Source organism: Parus major, chromosome 15 (assembly GCF_001522545.3).
Source record: "Parus major isolate Abel chromosome 15, Parus_major1.1, whole genome shotgun sequence".
NCBI classification, from domain to species: domain Eukaryota; kingdom Metazoa; phylum Chordata; class Aves; order Passeriformes; family Paridae; genus Parus; species Parus major.
Window position 1 is genome coordinate 6348534 of NC_031784.1, and position 24122 is coordinate 6372655.

At 43.0% G+C, this 24122-nt stretch overlaps 1 protein-coding gene across 14 annotated transcripts in view; it reads left to right on the forward strand.

Moving 5' to 3' along the window:
• The first annotated feature begins 262 nt into the window (after positions 1-262).
• Positions 263-24122, forward strand: part of FBRSL1 (fibrosin like 1) — a 367873-nt gene continuing 344013 nt past the window's right edge. For all 14 annotated transcript variants that reach the window (XM_033518104.1, XM_033518111.1, XM_019008372.2 and 11 more), the window contains exon 1: positions 263-481. In XM_033518104.1, coding sequence (XP_033373995.1) covers positions 287-481 — 195 coding nt within the window. In that variant the 5' untranslated portion in view covers positions 263-286. The remainder of the gene's footprint in view (positions 482-24122) is intronic.

The following is a 24122-nucleotide window of genomic DNA, read 5'->3' on the forward strand; positions in this document are numbered from 1 at the left end:
TGTTGACGTATGGTTTCTGAATTAATCTGATGTGAGCTCATTTTCATACCCAGCTCCAGCGTCACTGAAATTAATCAAACACATAGCCTGGAGAATATTCATCCTAATCTAATCTAAAATTACTGTTTGCATTGTGCATGTTTTATTCTTCATCGTAAGTCATCTCTGGAAAATACAGTCTTGTTTGTGTTTTTATTCAGTATTTATGCAGCTTAATGCTTAAAGGTAGCCACAAAGAACTGAAAGAACTTACCATTCTCTTTTTTCATCTCCTTTACAGAAGGACATGTCACTAAAGCCTCAGGAGCGGAAGGAGAAATGGGAGAGGCATCCAGGCAAGAAACCTAGAGAATCTGAAAACTGTGTATCTGCTGAGCCAAGTGAAAATGGCCATAACAACGATGCGGGGAGCTCGGAGAGAGAGGCAGAACGAGGCAAGGAACGGATGAAGAAGAAATTTCCCTTGAAGCTGTCCAAACAGGTAGGGAAATACTTCTCATCTGAGGCGACTGTCGTGGTGTTGGCCACTGTGAGATGATGTCCTTGCTGGTAGGTGAGGTTGTCCATGTAAATGGCTTCTCTGGTAACCTGTGCTGGTGAAAACAAAGTCTCTTAGAAGACTTGTGGCTGAGTGCACAGATCCTGTGTTGAGGGCAGGTTCCATGAGCTGAAGTGGAATCCAGGTGTACTGAGTAATGTAGGAAGGAAGGAGCAGACCTCCTTTGTGTCCTGCAGCTTTGATACAGTGCAGTGGTTCACACAGTAGATTTGGGGTCCTGAACAGAAGTAGAAATTGTCCATCAGATCATAACCTCTCCTTTGGTTATGATAATCCTCCTTTGGAGGATTTAAGCTGGGCAATGTGAACCTGCAGGTTACAAACTTCTATGTCCATCTCATGACTCGAGTTTCACTTACCCCCAAAACAGAGTGCTGAGGAGGAGTGACTGTTCCAAGCATTTTAAAAGTGGAAAGTAATTTTTCAGGAAGTTGTGCTCTGGGCAGTCTTTCCTGTGTACCCTTCTAAAATGTGGTGGAGTATTAATGGATGAAGAGTTGTCATGCTGGAGGGAATTATTCCAGAGACTCCATCTGAGCCGGTGTGTAGAGGGTCAGGTGACAAAGAAAAGGCACTGTGGCTGGCAGGCTCTTTATCAGTTAACTGCTGCTCAGCAGGGAGGTTTGTTAGTGACTCAGTGTGCATTCATGGGTTGGCAGTCCCCATGGCCCAGCAGCATCTCTCCGTGGACACTTTCCCAGTTGTCCTTAACAGGGTGCCAAGTGGCAGCCAGTGGGAACGCCAGTGTACTTGACCTTCCAGCATTTGTTCCAAGCTAAGAAACACACTAAGATGAAAAAGTGGTTTTTATTCTCCATTTCTCCAGCAGAAAAAGAGCTGTTTAACTCAAGCCACCTTCTGTTCCGTGAAACTAATCCTGTGTGTGTGCCAGACAGCCAAAGATTGAATTGTCCAGTTACTGGAAATGTTTTTTCAGACTTACAATACTTTAATATTTAAAAAGATGATGAAGGTTATGTCTTGCAGCCCTCCCCTATAACTTCTCCACCACATACTCTGTGCTTCAGCCTATTGATTTAGAAGGGCTCATCACATTTTAAGTTAGAAAAATGGTCTCATGGTCTGGTGGAAGTTGTTTCTTCAGTTCTAAAATTACACTGCAAGAAATGCAGTGCATGGCAGGGATTTGCATAGTTGTGGATGTGTGAGACAGTCTGGGGGGGGTTCTCTCTTCCTGCAGGAGGAAAAGGTTGTCAACAGTGACATCTTCTACATGAAATTTAAAACTCAGTTTCACATAGTTGTGTCCACTAAGGGATTTCATGGCACTTCCATAGAAACCTCTGGAGTAAGAGATTTTGTTGTACTGGCAGACTCCAATTTCTCTCATACTCTGCTGCCTTAGTTTATTGCTGTATGAATTTTGAAAAATGAGGATGTTTTTACTTACTTCCTCTGAGTAGTATTTGGCTGCCATCAGTGATTAAATAGGGGATTTGCTGCCACATTCATAAAAACCTGAATTCAATTTCCATTGTTTAATTTTTTTTTAACCTGTAAGGATAGGTAACAAACTCTAAAAAGAGTGAGGAGCTTGCATAAAGAGTATAAAAGAAAACCTGTGATGAGTGACTCATTAATACATGGTGCCTCTTTAAATAAGTCACACTTAGAATTCCTCTCTTGTTGGAAAGGGAGGTTTTTTAAATACCTGCTATTATCCTAGCTGATACAATTTTCACAAGTTTGGAAGTCTGTAAGGTTGATGAAGGTAGCAGCAAAATCTAAACTACATAAATAGGCTATTCTTAGTTCAAACTCATTATGCAAATGATATAGACAAGTTCAATAATTTTTACTTCTTTTTAGTAACCACAAAGTTCACACATAAAATTCTGGCATTTCCTGCCAAGCTGTCTAGACAAATTGGCTGTAATATTAAGTTTCCTGGAATTTGGGGGGTGATTTTTGCATCTCAGGGTTATTAAACATAGGTTTATACCTAATTTGGATAGCTTACTGTAATTAATGCTAATTATACTGAGATGTTGCTTAGAAATTACTGTTCAATTTGAAGCTTTCCTTCTACTCTCATCTCTTCTCTTTACAATGCTATTGAATTGTCATCTTTTCTATGCAGCCTCCTCTAATAAATCAAATTGGGCATTATAATTATGGCATTCTGCTAATCCTTGTAGAGAGGTGCAAAGTGGTAAGCTGATTTCAGTGCCAGGTTGTCTGCTTTGTTTAGAAAATTAGATTTGTACTTCACTCCATTTGACAAAGCATCCAGATTGCTTTGCTCCTGAATATTTGGTTGTTCTGTACCTCAGGCTATGGGGAGAGGGCTGCAAGAACCAATCCGTCCTTTCCAGCCTATTACTCTCAACTGTGTATAAAAATCATTTAAACACATTTATCTCTTGCTGTAACTAAGCAGAGGGAGAAAAAGGCATTTCAAGTAGTCTAGGTTGTTTTGTCCAAGATATGTCAGAGTTTGGGGCTGCTATCAAGTCATGAACACAAGGAAAAGTGCTGACTTGAAATTGCTGTTCTAGGGATCAAAAAAAGCTCTTGGCAGTCATCAGGATCAGGTACGTCAGGGAGCTGAGAAAGTGTTCAAAGCTGGAGTGTATTTTGGTGTAGCAGAGTGGCCTTGGGTAAAAGCAGCCCCTCTGAAAGGCTGAACCTGCCTCCAGCACAGGAGCATTCCTTGCAGGCTGAGCCACTGCCTTCTCAAAAGGTCCAGTTCAAAATTAACCCAGTGGCTGGGGGAAAGGAATCCTCCCCAAAGTGCAGACAGTGCTAGTGTGGGAGAGCAGCCCCTCACCTCTTTAAGGGATTTAAAGGGTCAGATTTATAATTTGATTAGATTAAGTGATAGATACATGTAAGATGAAACCTCTTAGTGCTCCCATATGTGTCCTATATTCTAGTTTTTGGAGAGTCACTCTTTGAACTTGGAGTGAGTCCTTGATTAACTTTAGTTGAGCTGTTCTTCCCTTTTCTGGTTTCGTTTTTGGAGTTGCTTATTCCTCTGAATGTCTGAGCACTGTGGATGTAGAACAGTTGGGATTTTGGGGTTTTTTACCATTTTTCCTGGGCTTTAGAACCCATTGCCCTTTCTGTACAATGACCACCTTCTGAAAAGGCTTGGGGCTCATAGGAAGGAGTTGCTGGTATTTCCAGGTAGCTTAACCTCAGGCTCTCTGTTTAGTCAGCTTGGGAGCATCACGGTGTGTTGAATATATTTAGATGTTAAGTGCGGCTGTAATAACACAGTGTTCTGCAAATAGTCATTTGTCACGAAGATTAGTGTCTTACACCTCCTCCTTCCTTTTCTCACCCACTGTTTAAATCACCCGAGATGAGGGAGAGTCTCAGAGAAGCTGAGGAGAGCAGGCTGGTGTAGCACGTATTCAGTGCTCAGAAATAGCGTGCTGGCTTTGGAGCCTGGAAGGAGAGGGCAGGGGAGTGAACACGGTCCTGTTGCTCCAGAGGTGACATCTCTGTGACTTGAGCAGAGCTTCCTGCAGGGAGGGAAAGCACAGCTCATTCCCGAGGCTCATTCACTGCCCAGCCTTCCCCAAACTGCTGAGCTCCATCGGGGATTAATGGATCGCCTTGCCGTGGCTCTTGCTGGACTGGAACTGCTAAATTGCATTAACAAGTTTGATTAGCTATTCATGTGGTTTCTCTGTGATGCTCATCATCTCGTTATCCAACATTCATTAATGGATATAACACCCTCCCTGCCCCCCAGGAGGGCTGTGCTCCAGGTTACTGCTGATCTGAGCTAAAGGTGATACACTAAGTCATTTTTTCCATCCAGGATGCAAGTTGCTTCTTCTGATGTCTAGGTGAAAATTGATAGCTCCTTTTTAAGCCATTTACATACCCTTGGCCCCATTTGTGTGTGGTGGTGGTACTGAAAGGCTGTGGGGCCTTTTCCCAGACAGAGGGAAACGGTCTAGAAACTCATCTGGATAATGAAATACTGTGGAAAATTTCCTTTGGCATCATATTGCTCATGCTGACAGTTGGGCAATAGGACCGTGTAGCTGCTTGAGTTCTACTTGTATTTTTCAGATAATGATAAATAGTATTTATCATGCTTGGATTTGAATCCACTGGTGGGCTGGAGGCAGTGTGTGCTTAGTGGTGCACAGTTCAGAGACTGAAATGTCCCTTTCTTAGCTGAGCTTCAGCAGCCACGTAGGAGAGGGAGTCTGAAAAATAACCTTTGGAGTCTTTGTCTTTAGCCAGAGGACATGGATATGCCTGTTCTTCCATGTCTTAATAATGTAGCATTTGGAAGCTGAGTTGTGTCTAAGAGGGTCTAGATATAAAAGTAAATTATTCTGTTACCTTCAGTATCTCAGGCTACTAAAACCCAAAGAATTCTAGTCAGTCAGCGTACAGGAAAGAAAAAAAAAGAAAAAGAAGAAAGGTTGCCTTTAATGTGGGTTTTGGGGATTGGTTTGGTTTGGTCTGTGCTGCTTTGGTGTTTGCATTTCACTGCTTTTGAAGGCTGAAATTATACAAACTAGTTTCTTTTTGTTTCTAATTGATGTTACCCTTTTTGTTAGCAGATATTGTTATTTAAACGTTCTTTGAAACTAAACAACAAAGCAAGAGGAAAAAAAGTCCATTTTCTTTTAATCAGCAAAATGTTGCTTAAAAGCAGGATCCATTTCTACCTTTGTAAGAACAAGAATGTTCAATTTGGACATGAAAGCTCTCACGCCCGATTTCTTTTAAGCAGGCATTTGTGTTAGCTGGGGGAGCAGGGCTGATAAGGCAGTGCCATTACCTGGGTGAATTACCTGGGTGAATTTCCTGGATGAAGCCCCTGCCCCAGACTTTGGCTGTCTGGAGAGGAAAGCCAGGGTTTGGCTTCTCCCAGAGCTTTGGTTCCATCCAGAGTGGACGGGGCTGGCAGTGGAGGTCATTGGGCTTGGTGAGTCGCAGTGCTAGGCTCCAGCAAAGCCTTCCCAAACAGCAGCTCCCTCCTGATTTTATGAACAGCCTGGCTGGTTCCAAAGCTCCTGGTGAGGGTGCAGAGCAGGGTCCTGGCCCCGGGGATTTGGGAGGAGGCCCTTGTTCCTTGCAGCCACAGATGGCCCTGCCCTGCTAATCTGCAGCTGCAGAGGTTCCACAGCTGCCTGGGAAACCACTGGGGAGCAACGGTGCAAAGCACTGAAATGGGCAACACAGCATCCAGGCATTAGCTTTGCTAATCCAAGGCCTAAAATCAGCCTCATTTCAATCAATAGCAATCTGTTTGCACTGTCAGGAACTAATTTAAAAATCTGCTTTAAGTCCTGGTTAGGCACTTGGTATTCTGTTTTCGGGATCAAAGTAGAGGGAAGCAGTGGGCATAGCACAGCAGTGGCAGGAGGAGGAAAAACCCTTTGTAAATAAAAAGTGGATGTTTATTTTCCAAATGAAACCCTGCTACTGCAAAGAAGTTGTTGTTTTTGCTGAATTTATCCAAGAATTCATCAAGATTCTTGAAGTGGCTGCAGAGCCACAAGAGGGAGAATTTTGCAGTGTGTGTAGTTTGTTTAAAATGCTGTACCAACTTTAGACCATTAAAGTCTGCATTATAGCTGTGGCACAGGTAACTTCATCATGGGATTGCAGCCACCTTTGGAGAGCTACAGCAGGGCTTCCAGAACAGATTTCTGTAACACACTGCTTCAGGAGCAGTGCAAAACAGTGCCATAAACCCTCTGCGAACTGTGACAGGAGGTGGCCTTTGCTTAAGCCAGAAAAAATATATTTCAAAACCCTCTGCAGTTCTGGTAGGGAAACATAAATTGAAGAGATTATGCTTAATAGAATTGTAGGGTGTCCAACTATTTTTAGACTAATGCTGAAGAATGAAACAGAAGCATATGCTGGTTTTTATTACATTGCAAATACTATTTTCTGAACAGTGATTTAGAGCATGTTTTGGCTGGTGGAAGTGTGATATGTGGAAGAATGTGGCTTTATCTTTTTCAAGATAAAGGAAGAGTGAAATGCTTGTCTGGACCAGTGGATTCCCCTTTTGTAGCTGCCCCTCCCTTGTCAGTACTGCTGCTCCATGTGCCCCACTTGTCCCTGCTTTCAGAGAGCTCTCCTGATTCTTCTAGAGAGGCTCAGCTGCCTCTGAGTGCAGCTCCTTGCTGTGCTGGGCAGGGCTGGCTCACCTGGCCAGCATTTTACTGCCATGGGCTTTTCTGGAGTGGGGCACAGGCATTTCCTACAGGGGCAGTCCAGGGGGAGCAGCTCCCACCGGACAGGACTCATCCCCAGCAAACAGGGGCTTGCAAACATGTCTTGAGCTGATGCTCCTGGTGGTTTCAAAGTCAAGACAGGTCAGAAAATTCAAGTGGTAGGAAGATAGTTAAGCCATGCCTGTGTGTGGAGAATCAAACCAGTTATAAGCTGCATGCTTTAAAACTCTTGCTGGTCACCTTTAACTTCTCTGCCTGCATTTAGATGACAGATAAGGACTTTGGGTCACATTTGCTTAAATTTAGCCCCAGAGAGGAGCAGAATAAAGGGAAACAAGGCAATCCTCTCTTCTCCATGACAGTCTGTGTGTAGCTGTGAATGAATCTCATTACAGCAGCTTCTTTTGAAAGGGAGAAATAAAAAGGAAATTTCATTGCTAACAGCTTATGTGGCATTAGATGCTATAAAAAAGGTTGTTGGTGGTCATTGGTTACATTGTTATAAAAGAAGAGCTAAATGGTCTGTAATTTAGAGAAGGGGATTTAATTACATGAAGTAATTTACAGGAAGCTATAACCACTTCTGTCTTTTTCTCTGTTGATATAATTGGTTGACACAATGCACTAAGTCCTCTTTAACTTCTTCCTTCGTCTCACTTTATTTGTATATTTCTTTTGGAGAAGGTACCAAGATAGAACACTTCTTTTGGATCTTGTGATTTTAGCAAGTTGAAAAATGCAGTAGTGTGAGCTATTTTAATGGATTCAGAGCCGTGGCTGGCAGTTTTTATTGTACATCTCTTCATACTGTGGGACAGGACATGTTCCAGGTGTCCTGTGAGATGTGTAGAGACCTTATTCCTGGGTTCAGTGTGGATGCTGCAGGCCCTGAAGAACCCACAGTCTTTTTGGATGTTGTTTTTCTGATTTGGACAAGAAGCATCTAAAAGGTCACTTCTTTTGATTTAAGCACTAGCTGCCCAATGTTTTAGCTAACTTTGCAGAAGAGGCTGGGATGTGTTACCTAATTGTAGCTTCTGTTCCTCTGCTTGCATGCAAATATCACATGTCTGCAGTGATATTTGGGATGATCACAGGTATTTCTGTTGGTGTGAAATAAGCACAATTGATGCAGACAGCCAATATTCTTCTCCTAGCACACTTATCAGTATGATGACTAAACTATCTGTGCCTCTCCAGTCTAAATCAGCTGATTTAAAACAAACAAAATGACATCCCAATGTCACATGTGGTTGAGGCAGGATAAATACCTTTCTTCACGAGGTACTGTTACTTTGCTCATGCAGAATTTGTCCTTGCTGACTGCTGGCCGTGGAGGCTGAGATACCCAGTGTGCCAGGAGCTGTAGCAGGATTGCTTTGGCAGCTGCCAGTCTTTGCCTGAAGTCATTCAGTGGCATTGGTCCAGCTGACTTGGCTTTCCTTGTGGAAGCATATCAAAGATGATGCTGTTTTCCACCTCTCAGTTGCTCTCGCCTCCCAAACTGCAGCCTCGGGCAGTGTTACCCACACCCCTCAGCCTCTTTCTCTGTGGGTTCTTAAGGGAGATAATTTTCATGCTTCTGCCTGATGGATGGTTTACATGAGCTGTTGAGAATATACACAGCTTGACTGAGCACATCTTTGGTTTGAAGGCATCTCTTAGGTAAAATAAGCACTTGCATTTTTCCTGCAAGCAAGGTTATTAGTAGCTGTTCAGGTGAATGCCGTTGCACAATTGTTTTGGCAGAATCAGTCTATTTTCCCTAATGTTTTGTCTTAAAGAAACATAAAAAATAAATAAAGGCAGCAGGGGTTTGTGATAGATTTAAAGCTCTTCCAAACTTACTGGCTGGGAGAGTCCTAAGGTACAGTCAGGAGGTGAAATATGTTAATGTCTGTATGTAGGTTTTTCCAGCTATTAGCATTCCGAGTTGATTCTAAAATTTTTCTGAAGTTGAGCCTTGAAAGTAATTTATTAAAAAAAAGAAGAAATCCTAGCAAGGTTTCGTGTGTTAATTTTAGGAATTATACTTGTAAACTCTCGTTATCCTTACATGCAAAAGTTTGGGCTTGTTCTTCTTTCTGGTAGCTGTCTTTCAAGTTTGCTTTTTCTGCAGTTGGAATTGTTGAGATTACAAAGCAAAGTATTCTTTGGGTAGCTACTGGATTCTGAGTGTTGGTGTCTAAAGTCAATGGTGTAAATATGTGCAAGTTTTTTAATTAAAAAAAAATAATATAGTTTAGCTTCACCTTTTCTTCCCCATTCCACTCTCTTCTGCTTAAAGGGTTTCAGTTCAGCTCCAGGGAAAGGAGCACAGGCTGGATTCTTCCTTCATCTGCAGATCCATTTCCAGTTAAAGCTGAAGATTAGCAATGGGTTTCACTTTGCTCTGACATTTTCTCTTACAGCTCTCCTTGACTCATTGAAATGAATACTAAAAACAAGGAAAAAATTATTTCCTGGGGAAATCTTATCCACTGGAATAATATTGCTAAAAGAATCCAGAGATGAGGTAGTGGATCAAATAGGGGGTGCTGTCCAGGGCAGCTTGAAAATACCAGTGCCATGATGAACAGCCCTGTGATGCTGTAACATTGCAGCCTCCTGGAAAGTAGTACTCAATCTCATGAACTTGTTTTTCTGTTGGCTCTCAAAACTTTCAAGTGGTCATAGGGCAATATTTTACAATTTAACATGACATTTATTGGCTATAGTGTCAGTCAGAAATATCTCCTTGGAGTTAGAGCTTCAGTCCTTTTAGGATAGAAGCTGGAGGTGGCTCAGCTGGACATTGTGGATGTGGAGTCAATCTGTAGCTTTAACATGAAAAAAAAAAAAAAAGAATGTTCCAGTTTCCAGTTACTTTTTAGCTCACATGGAGCAGTTTCAGTGTATAAAGGTGTAAATGGGGATGACACAAAGAGAGTCATATTGTGAGTGGTGCCTGAACTGAGGGCTTTGAACTTGTTCCACATTTGTACATGTGCTCCTTTTCTTCCTGCTTCAGACTGCAGAAAGTCACGATATAAAAATAAACCAGTTATTCTTTCCTTACTGCATAGGAAATAACCATAACAGCAGAACAAAGCAGAGGTCTCAAAACACAAACCCCGTTCTGCAGAGCTGGATTTGGTGTTTTCCCACCACGTGTCCATGCCCTCTGTCAGAGGGGCTGGCAGTGTGACCCGAAATGTTCCTGGGCCATGGTGGTGTGATGGCTGAGAGCCACTGGAGATTGCTTCCCCATTTTCGTCTCTCACTTTCCTTGTGACTGCCTCATTTTGTTCATAAAGCAGCTTGTAATTGAGTGTTTGACAAAGAAGTGTTTACAAGCAGTGTTTCTTGTGCATAACTGCCTAGCTGAGGGGAATAACAATTTGGGTCTGAATTTCAGCCCTCCTTTGTCACTGTCATATCATCGTCAGTGGCAGTGCTGTCTCTGCTTAAAGAGAAAGATGGATTAAAATTGTGTCAGGACATGGCACCAGGGTGGGAATGTGTGGTCTGGGAAGAAGCTGCCAACTTTTCTTTGTGGCTCTGCTTGTCTTTTGTCCATGTCCTGATTTTTGAGCACACCAAGGTGTGTGTGCTGATGAATTACCAGGTGTGGTGACTTTGGGATTTTACATGTGGAGTCTGCTGTTTTAGGGGGAATTCTATTCTGGCCATGTGAAATGTGAGGGTTGGAGTTCTGCCAGATTTTAAACCTTCTCTGGCCATTGTGTTGGCTGAGATGCTGTCCTGATCTGTGTGGGGGTGTGGTTGGAGTTCAGTCTTCACAGGCTGAAGTTGACAGTGCAGATGGGACCAGTGTAACCAAAATAAAAACCACGTTTAGCTATCACACAGGGAAAAAGGTGCTCCAGGATTAAGCTTTTTAGTTCAGGCAGTATGTGGGTGTTTCAACTGTCCATGCTAAAACCCTTCTAGAAATTCTGCCAAGCGGGCAGGGTGTGAAGGGAACAGAAGCAATGCAGTTATGCATGAGTAAGGAACAGCTCAGGCTTTATTTAGATCCATTATAGGCCATTAGCAAAGGGTAATTTTTTTTTTTCTTTTGAGGGGAGTGCCTTTTAAGGGGCTGTTTGCAGGATTTAGCATGCTTGTTCAGAAGGGATGGGAATCAGCCATAGGGAATAAGCAAAGACAATCCCTGGAATCGCCCACAAGTAACTGGAGGCACGTGGAGCTCCAGACCCACTCCAGGTTGGGGGCTGCATGGGATGGTTCCCGTTACCATCAGTGCCAGTCTGTGACTAAAACCCTCACACAGAGTGAAAAGAAATAAATCACAGCATATGAAACCAAAGTCATGCAGTCAGGCATGAGTAAGAGTGGTACTCAGGCATTGTGGCCAATGAGATTAACTCCTTTCCTGCTGCTGGATGCAAGCCTGAAGTGATTTCTGTAGCAAGTCTGCCACTGTCACATCTGATTTTCTGGGCAGAGTTATTACTTACTGGTTGATACTGGTGTGTTGAGCAAAACCAGGCCAACAGTCACAGCTTTAGTGACAAAACTAGGAGAGGGTTAATGTGATGACTGCATCTGTGAATTGGTGCTATTGCTTGTCAGAGTTATTTGACTGTAGCAATGTACTGAACTGTTAAATTCCCGTACAAAGGTGACCACACATCCAGAGTGCTCTTTATTTGTCCTCATGCAAAAGCAGGTTTTTTGCTAAGACATCTTCCCAATCCCCTTAGCCTTGTTCTGAATCATCCTGCCACGTTGAGTAGCTCGGTAAATAAACAGTGTGGTTTTATGTGCCTGTACAAATGCTGGGTATTCCCTCCCTGTTTACCTGACTTGTCAAGAGCAGAGGGAGAAGAAAAATGTCTTTGTGACAGCTTTTTTTTTTTTTTTTTCTTTATAGCAAAGCAAAGGAATAAAGGGATTATTTTTTTTCCCCAGACAGTCTACCCACAGCAGCAGCACCAGGGACCTCTAGTAAATTGATCAAGGAACATATTTGACCTTAGGGCTGCTTGTTAGAGAACATGGTTATAGGCACGTTGTAATAGCAGATGTAATAAAGTCTGCATTGTCCCAGAGAAAAAACAACTCAGAAGTGTATTTTGTGGTGGGTTTTTTGTTGGTGTTGGTGGGGGTTTTGGGGTTTGGTTTTTTTTGTGTGTGTGTTATTTAGTAAGAACTGCATTGTCATATGACAACCTTGGGTCATCTCAAATAGGCATAAGCCTAAGGCAGAGCCAAAAGCAGATATTTTGGTATTTAGTAGGGGTTTTACTGATCCAAGAAACAGGGAAATAATATTTTTCAGGAATTGGCTGTCTTTATAGTGCTTTGTGTTCATCCAACTATCACGTAGCTTTGTAAAGATGATTTCAAAAACCCAATTTTATTCCTGCAGCTTTTGAGTCCTAGCTGCTTGAATTGCATTTTTTTTTCTTTACTTTTCTTTGGCTATATAATTATCACCACTCTGGATCTCAGCATTTACTGACCTGCCACTGTACTCGAAGAATAGAAATTTATTTACAGTCTAACGATAACTGGTTATCACAAATGATTATTTTTCTAGGGGACTGTTTCAGTGGCTTGAAGCTTGGTGTGTGTGAAGTCTGAAGACATGTATGTGTTCTTCCTGTGAATGAAAAAATGCAGAAGAGGATAAACTGTGTTGGGAGTTTCTTCCCTGTGAGGGTGGTGAGGCCCTGGCTCAGACTGCCCAGAGAAGCTGTGGCTCCATCCCTGGAAGTGCCCAAGTCCAGGTTGGATGGGGCTGAAATTGCCCCCATAAGGATTCAGTCCATTGGGAGCCTAAATCCCAGTGACTTGTTGATGCAATATGCTCCTTGTTCACCTCAGCATTTACACAAATCCCACATACCAAGTTTACTCTGATTTCTAGTTTCATATTCTGATCACTTTCACTAGGATAAATGTCTTTCTTTTACTTTGATAGATCCAGGCACATAAAATGTGCAAGCTGTTTTAGGATGTTTGTTGTGCTCCATTAATGAGACTCAAAATAGGATTTCTGATCATTCCAGAGGCTTCCTTCTGTGGCGTCATGTGCTTGTTTTCCTCATGGTTATTATTTATTTATTTTGGCTGAATGTCTGTAACTTACATAGGCAATATCAGGAATTTGTACTGCTTCAGCTGTATGCACTTGCAGGATGTAGGAAAGGAGAGGATTTTTGCAGCACTCAGCACCCACATTGATCAGGTGTATCCTGTCATTCAGAGACCTGTGGAGATGTGATGATCCTGAGGTGGATCTGCTAAACCTGCTAAAAAGCTGAAGGCCTTTTCCACTTGCTTCCTGCAGCAAAGGCTGCTAATACAACTGCACAAATGGGAGTCCTTAGTTAATTCCTGGTTAAGTGTTGACACACTTCTTGACTTGGAGCTTGTTCTGACAGAATTAGGATTTAATGGGTAGAAGTCAATCTTTTCTGTCTACCTGTCCAATAAATGGGCTGTTTCCAGTGCTGAACTACATATGTTAAAATAAAAATCAAGCAAGCAATACGTTCTTTCTCACTATCAGATAGTGTCTTTCACCTAGTAGTCACTCTGTAAAGAATTAACTTGTACATGGTTTATTTCTGTATTGAATACAAATCTTGATCTCTAGCATGATGGTATGTGGTATCTGAGTTGGGTTTTTTTTTATATTTCCAGACACATATTTTAAAAGCCCTTCTCCTCATTCTCCTCAAAAAATAGCTCTGTCTGGGAGAGGAGGAGAGACCATATTCCTGCCAGTAGTGCTAGTAGATAAAGCTGTTGAGTTTAAAGGATTTCTGCTACTGAGTTGTGCTACTAGATTGTTGGGCAAGAGGATTAGTTGCTTAGCCATCTTTTGTGTGTCTGCTTATCTCTAACAGGGAGAAAATAATTTTTACTTCGTTTTTAAAATGTTTGCAATACACAGAAGAAAAGCAGCAGGGGACATGATGATTATTACCATACAGGAGAATACAACACTATTTTTTCAACCTCAAGAAGGAAGAGAGGAGGTCATTGCTGTAGGAGTCTGGGTCTTGTGAGCCTTAAGTTGTGGAACCTCATCATCCCTAGACTTGTCTGGATTTGGAAACAGCACTGGTACATCAGCTCAGAGCTGACTCAGAGCACAACGAGCTGGTTCAGACAGAGGACATGAGAGAAGTGACTCCATCCAAGTCAGTATTTCTGCATCATGCCAGATGAATGTGCCAGGTCAGGTGCCCAGGGTGGATGCCAGCATCAGGTTTCAAGGGCTTGCTTAGAGGTGCTGAGCACTGTTCAATGATTTAATCCAGCAAGAACCTTGCAGAAAGCCCTGGCAATTGCTGAGGATGATCTAATGCTGGTATTAATCATCATCTCATGATTGAGAACTAGGTGTGAGTACTGAGGGTGTTTCCACAGTACAAACCCAGGCAAGGCTCTTGATAGCAAACTTGCTGAGCCAGTTTTTAAGCCTAACCATTTTCTTTTTCTTGATTATATATCCTCTAAAAGTCTTCTAGGGTGAAGAAATGGTTAGAAGTACTGAATGTGTAATTTTGTGGTTTTTCTGTCTTTGGTAGCTGCCTTCTTGGGTAGCTTTAGGAAGGAATAGATCCAGTTAAGGAAGCTTGAAATAGGGCTCAGGTATGTAGTGTTCTGAAACAGCCCCACTTGATTATGAGCTTAGAATATGAAATGTACATAGAGCCGATTGCAGTGAGCTAAATAGGCTTGCCAAGAAAAAAAATAAGTTCCTGCAATTTAGTGTTAATTAATTTCTTTTATTCTACCCAGAAGTGGCATTTGTTTATGTGCTGCCCTTAGCTCAGAGACCCACACCTCCACCTCTCGTGTGGTCTTCTGGTCCTCCTGCAGTGAATGCAGGAACCCTTTGCTTTCCTCACTGACCTCAGGTGGGAAGTGGCAAAAGGAGTAGTCAAGGTCTAGCTGGGTGTGAGGGTGGCAGATCTGTGCTTCAGGGGGTTTGGCATCCAAAAGATTTTCCCTAACAGAAGATGGAAGGGAAATAGCAGCTGCCAGTGGGTTGTGTTGGCACCTCCCGTGTTGGTGGCTTACATTCTGTTTGCTGAAACTAACTGGAAAATATTCCAAATTCTTAAAATTCTGCCTGCCCAGCAAAATCCACGGGGAGTGTGGCATTCCTAGGCATGGGAATGATTGTCCCATTTAGCAACAAGTTGTGACTACTCAGTGGCACAGGCTTGAGCAGAGAGGAGGAGCAGGAACGCAGGCCCGTGGGGATCCCAGCTTTGTTAACCTCGACTGCCTTGGGCTCTGCTGCCTCCCGTGTGCTACCTGGAGGGAAATGCTGTGGGTGTATTCATCCATGTCACAGCCCAACCTTGGCTGTGCTTTGTAGATGTTCCCTTGGGAGCCACTCAGGTGGAAGTGGGACAGTTGGGCTTTATGTGAATGCATGTGCATGTCTGTCAGGTTTACTCTTGCAGCTTAACCGTAATTCATTACATAAAGCCTGTTTGTCACACATGACTTTAAACATCCACGGGCCAGTCTCGTGTGCTAACTCCAGTGTTGGCTTTAAACACAGCGAGGAAGGGACTGCAGTTCACCTCAGATGTAAGCACAGAGGGTGAGGGTGGCCTGTGATGGGAATCCTGCTCCTGACCCAGTGCTGTACCTGCCTTTGTTGAAGCACCAGAGGTTCAAGTGACTTGCCAAAGGTTGCAGAGCAAGGGAGCAACTCCACTGACATTTGATATCAGGAGCTTCTGCTTCCCAGTCTGCTGCTGATTTACACTTTCATCCTTCAGTACACATAACTGCTGCTTGAATTAAGCTGTGACACATCTTCACTTCAGTGTAAAATTATTTCAAGTTAGACCTTGCAAAAGGAACGTCGTTCCTTCCGCAAACACGGCGTCGGTTCAGCCCATTCCCACCTGGTCCGTATGCTAGTTCAGCAGTACTGACTAATAAATTACAATTATTGAGGTATCAATTCATCATGTCTGAGGCATGGTGTTGCCTGTTCCACTGCATTGACCGAAGCTGTTTGCTGGCTGCTAATGTATTGCGGTTTTACTCTGTCTTGTCCCGTAATGATGGGATCCCTTGTACCAATTTGAATCCTATTAGATTGCAATTAATTTCTCTCTGCTGCAAACTGAGGCTGAGTCAAGTGCTGTTCAGTGCAGAGCTTACAACATGGATATATCACAAGGGTGAAGTGCTAAGAACCCAGCCTGAACAATTTTTTAATCTGTGCTTCATGTTCCCCAACTTCCCTAATGGCACTAATTAGCAAAGCAAATTCCTTGCTTTGGGAGCACGAGTGTGAGCAAGTGAGGAGCAGAAAGATATAAGTGATTTGAGAATGAGAATCAGAAAGGGGGGCAATTGCAGAAAGTCATTCTTGTGGGGGAGGGATCTTTGCCTTGAGGTCCAAGAGGTTTTTATTTCACTGCAGTGGGACATTCTGCTACAAGACTCATTGACCTGGCTTTGTTTCACAGCAAGTCATTTAATGAATGGAAAGTCCTGCTACAGGATCCATGAGGAGCCTGTTCAGGCGTTGCTTTGATGTTCTTGGTAGGAGAGTGCCTGGGCAAGGTTGGTGCTGTGTTGGGATCGGTGTTTCTCAGGCAGTGCAGGTGCATTGAAACCCCTCCCTGAGAGGGGACAGCCTCAGGGCCTCGGGAAGTCTCTAAGTGGTCTTCTTCAGCTCTGATTCTGTAAACATCCTGAGGATGCCAACACACAGTGCAGTCATCTGGAGAATAGCAAAAGTAAAGTTGCTCCATGGAGGAAAATTTAAAAAAAAACCATGTAGGGACAAGAACCCCCATCTGTGCTGGAGCTGTGCTTTCTGTGATAAGTAAATATGTAAATGTCAGCATGCAGTCACAAAACAGTGTTGTTTTACAGTTCAAGTTCAGATTTTGGAGAAGGAACTTGATTGCACCATCACAGTGTGGTTTCTACTGGGTAAATTGATCCTTGGAGGCAAACTAGATTAATACTAGGAGGAGACAGATTTAGAATTCGTTCTTCTCTGTGGTTTCTATAAACTGAGCGATACTTCTGGGCTCTTTGTTGCTCTAGCAATTTTCTCTCTGTTGGATGATGACCCTTTCAATAAGTGGTCATCCACATTGAATTTTTCTGACTCAGAGCTTAAAAAACAGGGCTTTTTATTGACTATAGAATTCCCATACTGTAGCTTGACCTCGCTGTCGGCTTTCTTTGGAGACTATACAGAGATTTCAGCTAATGCCAAAAGAAGCCATTCACCTTTTAAGCTTTCTTTTCCCTGGCTCATAATCTACATCTGAGCAAAACATAAAGTACTGCTTATCTCCCATCTGCAAAGCCTCAGTAAGCTCTGGGCTCCAAGAGTGCTGCCCGACAGCTGTGACACCGCTCTGCAGCACCAGGAGCTGCCACAGCCCTGCAGAGGCGGCTCTTGGGGCAGGCAATGGCTCAGACAAAGTGGGCATATTGCTTTAATTTTTCTCTACTTATAGAACCACTCACATTGGAAAAGAGCTTTAGGATCAAGTATTGCATGTAAGCTTTGTAAACTCACTGTCTTTTATTAACTTACGACTGCTGTCACATGTGACACTGAGAGCCCGCTGGGCTGCCTTCAGGAAAGGGAATGGATTTCAACTCGGTGTAAATCCAAACAAGAAAAAGAAATGCTGTTACATATTACTATTTGCTGTTTGTATTTGAAATCTCACATTGTATTTGTTCCAATTTTTTTGTTGGCCTTTCACTGAGAGTTTACAGCTCTCTGGGGATATAGCACAGAAAAGATATTTGGGGTAGGATAGGAAGGAGAAGGAATGAAGGAGAGGATGCAAGGAAATTAAGAAAGCTTCTACTAAAGTATGATTCTAGTATTGTTTGTCAAGCTGAAATGGTTTTATCTTTCATTTTGAGGCAGGCACTTTTCATGTGCTGTTCTCCTCCTTAATTAATTTTGTTCTGTTGCATATTTATACTGTGTCTTACTACTGTAAGTGAGTGGCTAAAATATTACCTCTAAACAAAGCTTCTTGAAATGATTAAAAGTTGATGTTTATGTGTACTTGTAGTTTTGGGGTCTTTCCACTGGAAAGAAATATTTCACCCTAATTTATACTACATGAAAATCCTCTTAATCATATCAGGAAGAAAGGTGGTTTCTCAAGTGAGCTGTGAAAGGTGTGTGGGTCATCTCTAGATGCACAAATGACCTTCAGCAGGTTATTTAAGGTATGTTGCTCCCAACTGTTCTATGTCTAAAGCCAGGCATAACACCTTCCTATTACACACAGAAGCTGTAGGTTAACATTTTGTGGCCATTATATATTCCAATCTTGCTGAGACTGGGGTAGCCTATAAAAAGAACCAATCTAACCTTCCATGTGCTGGGAGTAGGAATTTGACTTTCAGCCTCCCTTCAGAACACACCTAATATGAAGCTATTAAATCTGCATGTCAGATTACAAAATAATGTAAATTGGTGGATATTGGTGGATGAAAGGTACAGATGGCAGTCTCTGGACCCTGTCAAAGTGTTATAAAATCAAGCTTGGAAAAATGAAGGTTTTGAGAGTACCTTGTTAGGTTTGCATGGGGGTTTTGATTTGAATTACTCGATGCTGCTTAGCAGAAGAGAGGTGGTAACTTTACAACTGCACCCATGGGCTGAATGCAGCCTGCAAGATATGTAGGATTTTTTTGTCTGGTGCATGATGGAGCCCTGATTTACTCCTGGAATAAAGAAATCTAGGAGGGGGTAGGTCCATCAGCCCCACACACGCTGATTTGTGCTCTCTCTGTGAACAGTAGTTCTTGGGAAGGGAAGTGCAGCGTGGCACAGATCAGCACGATGAGATGGAGCTCCAGGGAGCAGAGCAGGGCAGGATTCCATCCCAGCTCTCAGCTTGGGATGCCGTATTTCCCCACCACGGCTTCCTGTCTGCTTCCTCCTCCTGAGACCTGCTTTGCCTTGCAGGCTGCTGCAGTGGGTGTTGGAGACTGACTTGGAGCTGGCTGCAGTCAGAGGAGTTATTTTTGCAGTTTACATTGCCCGAGGCTCTGACCTGTGTTCCCCTCCTTGCAGCTCTCCCCTTGTGCCAGGGATGTGAAATCCAGAGCATCTCCCAACGTGCACTTGGCAGTTTGTGTCTGTATCTCTCCAGATGGAAGGGCAGTGGGGGTTGTGTGCATTGATTGCTGACCCTTTGAAATGTTGGCTCTTCCAATTGCTTGAATTTTTTATAAATATTAAGTCTCTGCATAAATGATCTTGTATAACTTCTACAAAGCATAAAAGAGGAGAGGTTAAATTGAAAATGAGGTATATTGGACTTCAGAGCACAAAGATAAATACGTATTTAAGTTGAAGTTTAAATGAATAGTTCCTCTGGATATCTACTAGTGGGTTCAGAGGGTAATTTTTTTCTTAACCTTAATATGTTCCACTCTAGCTGTGCAGATCTAATTAGTGTGAGCAGCACTGACAGGACTGTGGCACTATCACTGTGCAGGAAAACTGGGCAAGGCAGAATGAAACCAGAGTCAATGTTCTGGACTTTTTCCCCATTTGTCATTAAGTTTCATTCATCTCAGTCCTGGCAAGTTGCTGATGTTCCCTGTCAGTGGCCTGGCCAGGGAGGATATTCCATATGCTGCATAAACCCAGGGTATCCCTGGAAAGGGTAGGCACTACAAATATAATGCAAGGTAGTAACTCTTGGGTTATTTACCTTTGTTTTGGTTTGTTTTTTTTCTTTTTTTGTTTGACTTTTCTTGACCTACTGGTTCTTGGGACAGGTGATGCGTGAAGACAGTAAGTGATTGCCAATCTTGTGTTGTCTTTAGTGGTTTTTTGCTGGTGCACCTTCAAGGATGTGGCCATCTCCAATTATTCCTCTGCCACTTGGCATGTCCTATTTGGCTTCTTACAAAAGCACCAGAATTTTCATAGATCCATCTGTGTTCTTCTCAGGGGCCCTATTTGGAAAATACATTTTCCAGACAGGAAGTTTTTCAAGAACACTGCTGGGTACTTGTACAGTAACACAGACAAACCCCTTATGAATATCCTCAAAGTGCAGAGGTATTTTCAGATCAGAGATGGATTTAGGATGTTAAAAGGACCATTTTATCATGTAAGAATTAGTTGATTGTTATTTCTGCATTATTCTAATATCAATCACAACTGTTTGCAAGTCATCACAATTGTGCAGCTCTAGCAAAAATGAAAGTTAGGCCCATGGCTTTGAGAATTCCTGTGTCTTTGTTTTGTAATCAGTCATAAACTGTCTTAAAAAGATAAACTAATGAAAGATTTGGGTTTTGATCTAGAGATAAGGAAGTCCTGTATGGTGGTTGCTCAGAGTTATGAAACCTAATGTTCAGAATCATAATATTGTCCTCAAAATAGATGATACTTCAGCATAAAATATTTAAATCTGAATGCTTGCCATTTAGGTACATAACTTTTAAATCCTGCAGTTATGAGGGCTGCTTAAAAGGCTTTGTGGAAGGAAGAAAATTTAGATTTTTTTTCAGATCCCAAGACTCCAGGGTGTTGAATTTGAGAAAAATCTACTAAATATCAGAAGACTGCCAACTCTCTTGAGTTAATGACTGTGTTCTCCTGTCACAATGGTTGTGCTTCATTTTGCATTATAATGTTGTCTAACAGCAAGTGGCACTTCTGATTCTTTTGTAATTTCCAAGCAAAACGCTGTTTGCAAAATAAACATGCTGAGCATTTCCTAAACCTAATGTCATCAGCAGAAGTGAACTGCATAGCTGGGTCAGTTCTTTGGTGGAACAGACATGGGTGGCTTCTCTTAATAGTTGCTGCACAGATGTGAGCCCCAAATTGTTTTCTTCCTTCTTTCAGCTTGAGCAGACTGCAGCTGTGCTATGTCAATTTATTGCTGCGCAGTGGAGAATGAAGCAAAACCTTCCTACTTTGCTGCTTTTCAACAGAGCTGACAGTAAGACAAAGCAGAATTGCTGTGCTGCCGTTCTTGGAGCGCTGCTCTGGTGAAATGGCCCGAGGATGGCTGCCACACCACGAGGTCTGAGCACCAGCTCAGGACAGATCTCGTAAAGGGAACTGAGCTATTTCTCCTCTGTATCACCCCTCCTTAGGGAAGGGAGAGAGGGGATAAAAAAAAAGGTTTTGCTTAACCCCTGCTGCTGTGGATTGTTCTATTATTTAATTAAAATAATAATCTAAATAATGTAGGAATATATTATGTATTATAAAATATAAATGAGGGAGGTGGCAGGGTGGGCAGTGATGCAGGAACCTGGAATTTCTTCTCTGCATCTTTTTATGCTAGAACAATTCAGGCTAGAAATTCTTATATCTCCAACAGTAAAGCTTATATGGCAGCAGGGCCAACTTAATTGGGATGTGATCAGAGGTTTTTTTTTTTTGCCAAGCCTGAGTTTCTCCCCCAGAGAAGCCTTCAAAATTTAAGGCAAATGTCATTAATGAGCATGGTTACTATCACCTGTTTGTTTATGCCATGAAGTTTATCAGCCTTGTGTTTGTGAAATCCTGCCCTGCATTAGATGAAAACCTTGAAGCTTGAGTGCAGAACATAACTCATGGTAATAATCAAGTGGCCACAAAACTTACCCTTTGCCATCAATTTCTTAGTCTTCTGCAGAAAGGTTATTCTTGCAGTGCTGCAGGTGGGGAAGCTGAAGGCAAGGCTTTGGGGAGGGCTGGATTCACCGTGGGTATGCAGCAAACAAACCCAGGAGGGGCAGAAGCAGCCCCCAGGCCCCCTGTTCTCATGGCTCTGGTGGGGACTGCATTTCCTCCCTGTTACTGAGCCTGCATTACCAGTGGAGATAAGTTTGAAGAGCAAAGCCACAGGAGAGCAGTCAGCCATGCAGTGGTATTTGAGTTTGTTCCTCCACATGGGCGATAAGTGCTGGTAGTTAGATAGCACTGTAGGAAAGCTGCGGGTAAACGTTGATTCATGTGTTTAAGGGTATCCGCTGTGTGCGCGGGGGAGCTACTGAAGTTGTCTCTCTGCGTGTGTGTAGGAGGGATATTAAAGATCCAACTTGTCAGGGTGTAAATTCATGCCAGAATGAAGAAAAGACAACGTTCCAAGTGGAGGCTTGCTGTTGAATTCCCGTGGTGCATCGGGGAGACAACAAAGGTGATGCAAACCGAGCACTGAGGTTGGGTGATGCAGAGGAACTGGAAAGGAAACCACAAACCCCTGCTCTGTGCAAATGAGAGCAGTAGTGGCAGTGAAGATTAGTGCCTTCTGAGAAAGCTTCAGTGGTAGGCAGTGTAGAGGGAGTCCTGTCTGCAGGTCAGGGTGCTGGGCCTGCTGGGCTGTTGGTAAAACTGAGCTAAGACACAGGAACTATCTTAAAAATTTGCATGTAATCTGCTGAACTTTGTTGGAGCAGAAGTTGTAGAAAGAAAAGGGAACTAGGACAAAAAGCTAGTCAGTAACCCTGAGAGAGTGGTGCTTGTAGGTGAGGTTTCTGTTATACCTGTAGAGCACATCTCACTTGGAAGGACCAAATGGCCCAGGCTCTCTTCCTGTACGTGATGATCTTTTGGTGACTTAATATTTATGGCATGAGCCACAGGCCATCCAAGCCAGTCAGACCTAGTCTGGGAGAGCTGAAAATATGACAGTCTGAGTAAGTAGCATTTGAGAGTATCAAAGAGCTATAATAATGTGGATAGCATTACATTAGAAAACCAAGGTGGGAGGATTACATGAAAGCAAAACACACAGACAGGCCCCAAGGGGAGACCATCCACCACAAAGGATAATTTCCTATGGGATTCAGACCCAAGAGCACATTCCTCTGAGGCTGCTTTAAAGCATCCAGGCAAGACATCTGAGGAGAGAGAAGAAATTCATAATGCTTTTCTTAAACAACTGTGTGTAGCTGGAGCAGATGCAGCAGTGCCTGGTCTACAGCTCTATCATTCGTCTGGACTCCTACATGTTTTCCTCCCTGTGATCTCCTTTTCAACTTAAGAAGGATGTTTTTGAGATTTTTTTTTTCCCTTCAGGGAGAGAAGAGGGGAAACATCTTTCATCTGTGTTTTGGTTTTGTTTTTGCTATGTAGGCAGTGCTGCAGCCAGATCCAGGCTGTTCCCTGGGAATTGTTCTGACTTTGCAGGACGGCACGGTGGTGTTACCACCACAGCTTTTCCCACAAAACTGGAAGGGTTTTCAAAGTGTCTTCAGTGCTTAATCCTGGTGGTTGATAACCTAAATTCAATAAGCAGTGATTTTTGTCTCCCCCTCCCAAGTTAGATGCTGTTTATAGCCCTTTCTCCCAGATGTCCTCTGGAGTAAGTGAATCCCACACAGACCTGTGTGCATGCTTGTACATGTAGTGTCTGTATACACTGCCACAAAGGATTGTATACAGTCTTGGACAGGGCAGCTTTGGAGTCTTTGTGAAGCTGTTGCAGTGCTTTGCCCTTTAGTGTTTGTGTGAAGGGCCAGGAGGAGGATGCTGGCTGTATTTCCCTTTTTCCCCACTCCAGTCCATGATGGAAACACAGCAGGTCCATGAGGTGCTGCTGTTCCACACAATGCCCTGGCAGGAGGGTTGGGGCATGTGGGGCACAGGTTTCTCCTGTGACAGCAGGACCTGCTTTTGTGGGCTTTTGTGCACAGAAAAGCTGTAGTTCAGTTTGTCATTTCAGCTTTGGACCTCTGGGAACAGAGAGACTTTTATTATGGGGAATGTGCTGGGGAAGGAGCAACAGCATTTAAAAAAAAACAAACCAGTCCAGTTCCTTTGCGTGACAGTAAAATATTCAGAGAAATATGTGCTCTTTATGCAGTAGGCATCCTGAAACAAGGCATTGGCACCTCTATAATACAGAAACTGGAGCAAGATGTTTGGAAGAGACAGATAGACAGCTGGTTTGTGCCCAACTTGTGCTTGTACGTAATCCATCACTGCCAGGCCTGAAAACAAGCAGGAGCTCACAGGCACTGACTTCCTGGCACTGTGTCTATTCAGCAAAAGCTCAGTGGTGGCACGAAGCTTTTCAGGGCTGTGGAGAGATGCAAACAATCCCTTCATTCTCCCTTCGCTGGGGAAGCTGCTGGTAGGTGGAAGCAGCTGAAGTCTTTGGGCTGCTGCAGTCCTGGAGGAGCTGAGAGCCAGAAGATTTTCCCTTTATGATCAATCTGCACCACTGGCCAGCTGGTGGGATAAACCACGTTTTCAGGGAAAAGGAGAATGAAGCAGGAGGATTTGGCCTGGGGCAGAAGGTTGTGTTAGAAAGTCTCCTAAAAACTCTTTTACTGTTCTTGCACAGAATTTGTTGTTATTATTATTACTCCAGAAGCCTGTAGTGTGATAAAAATTCCTTCTGGCTATAGTGCCAATGCTGTGCCCTCAG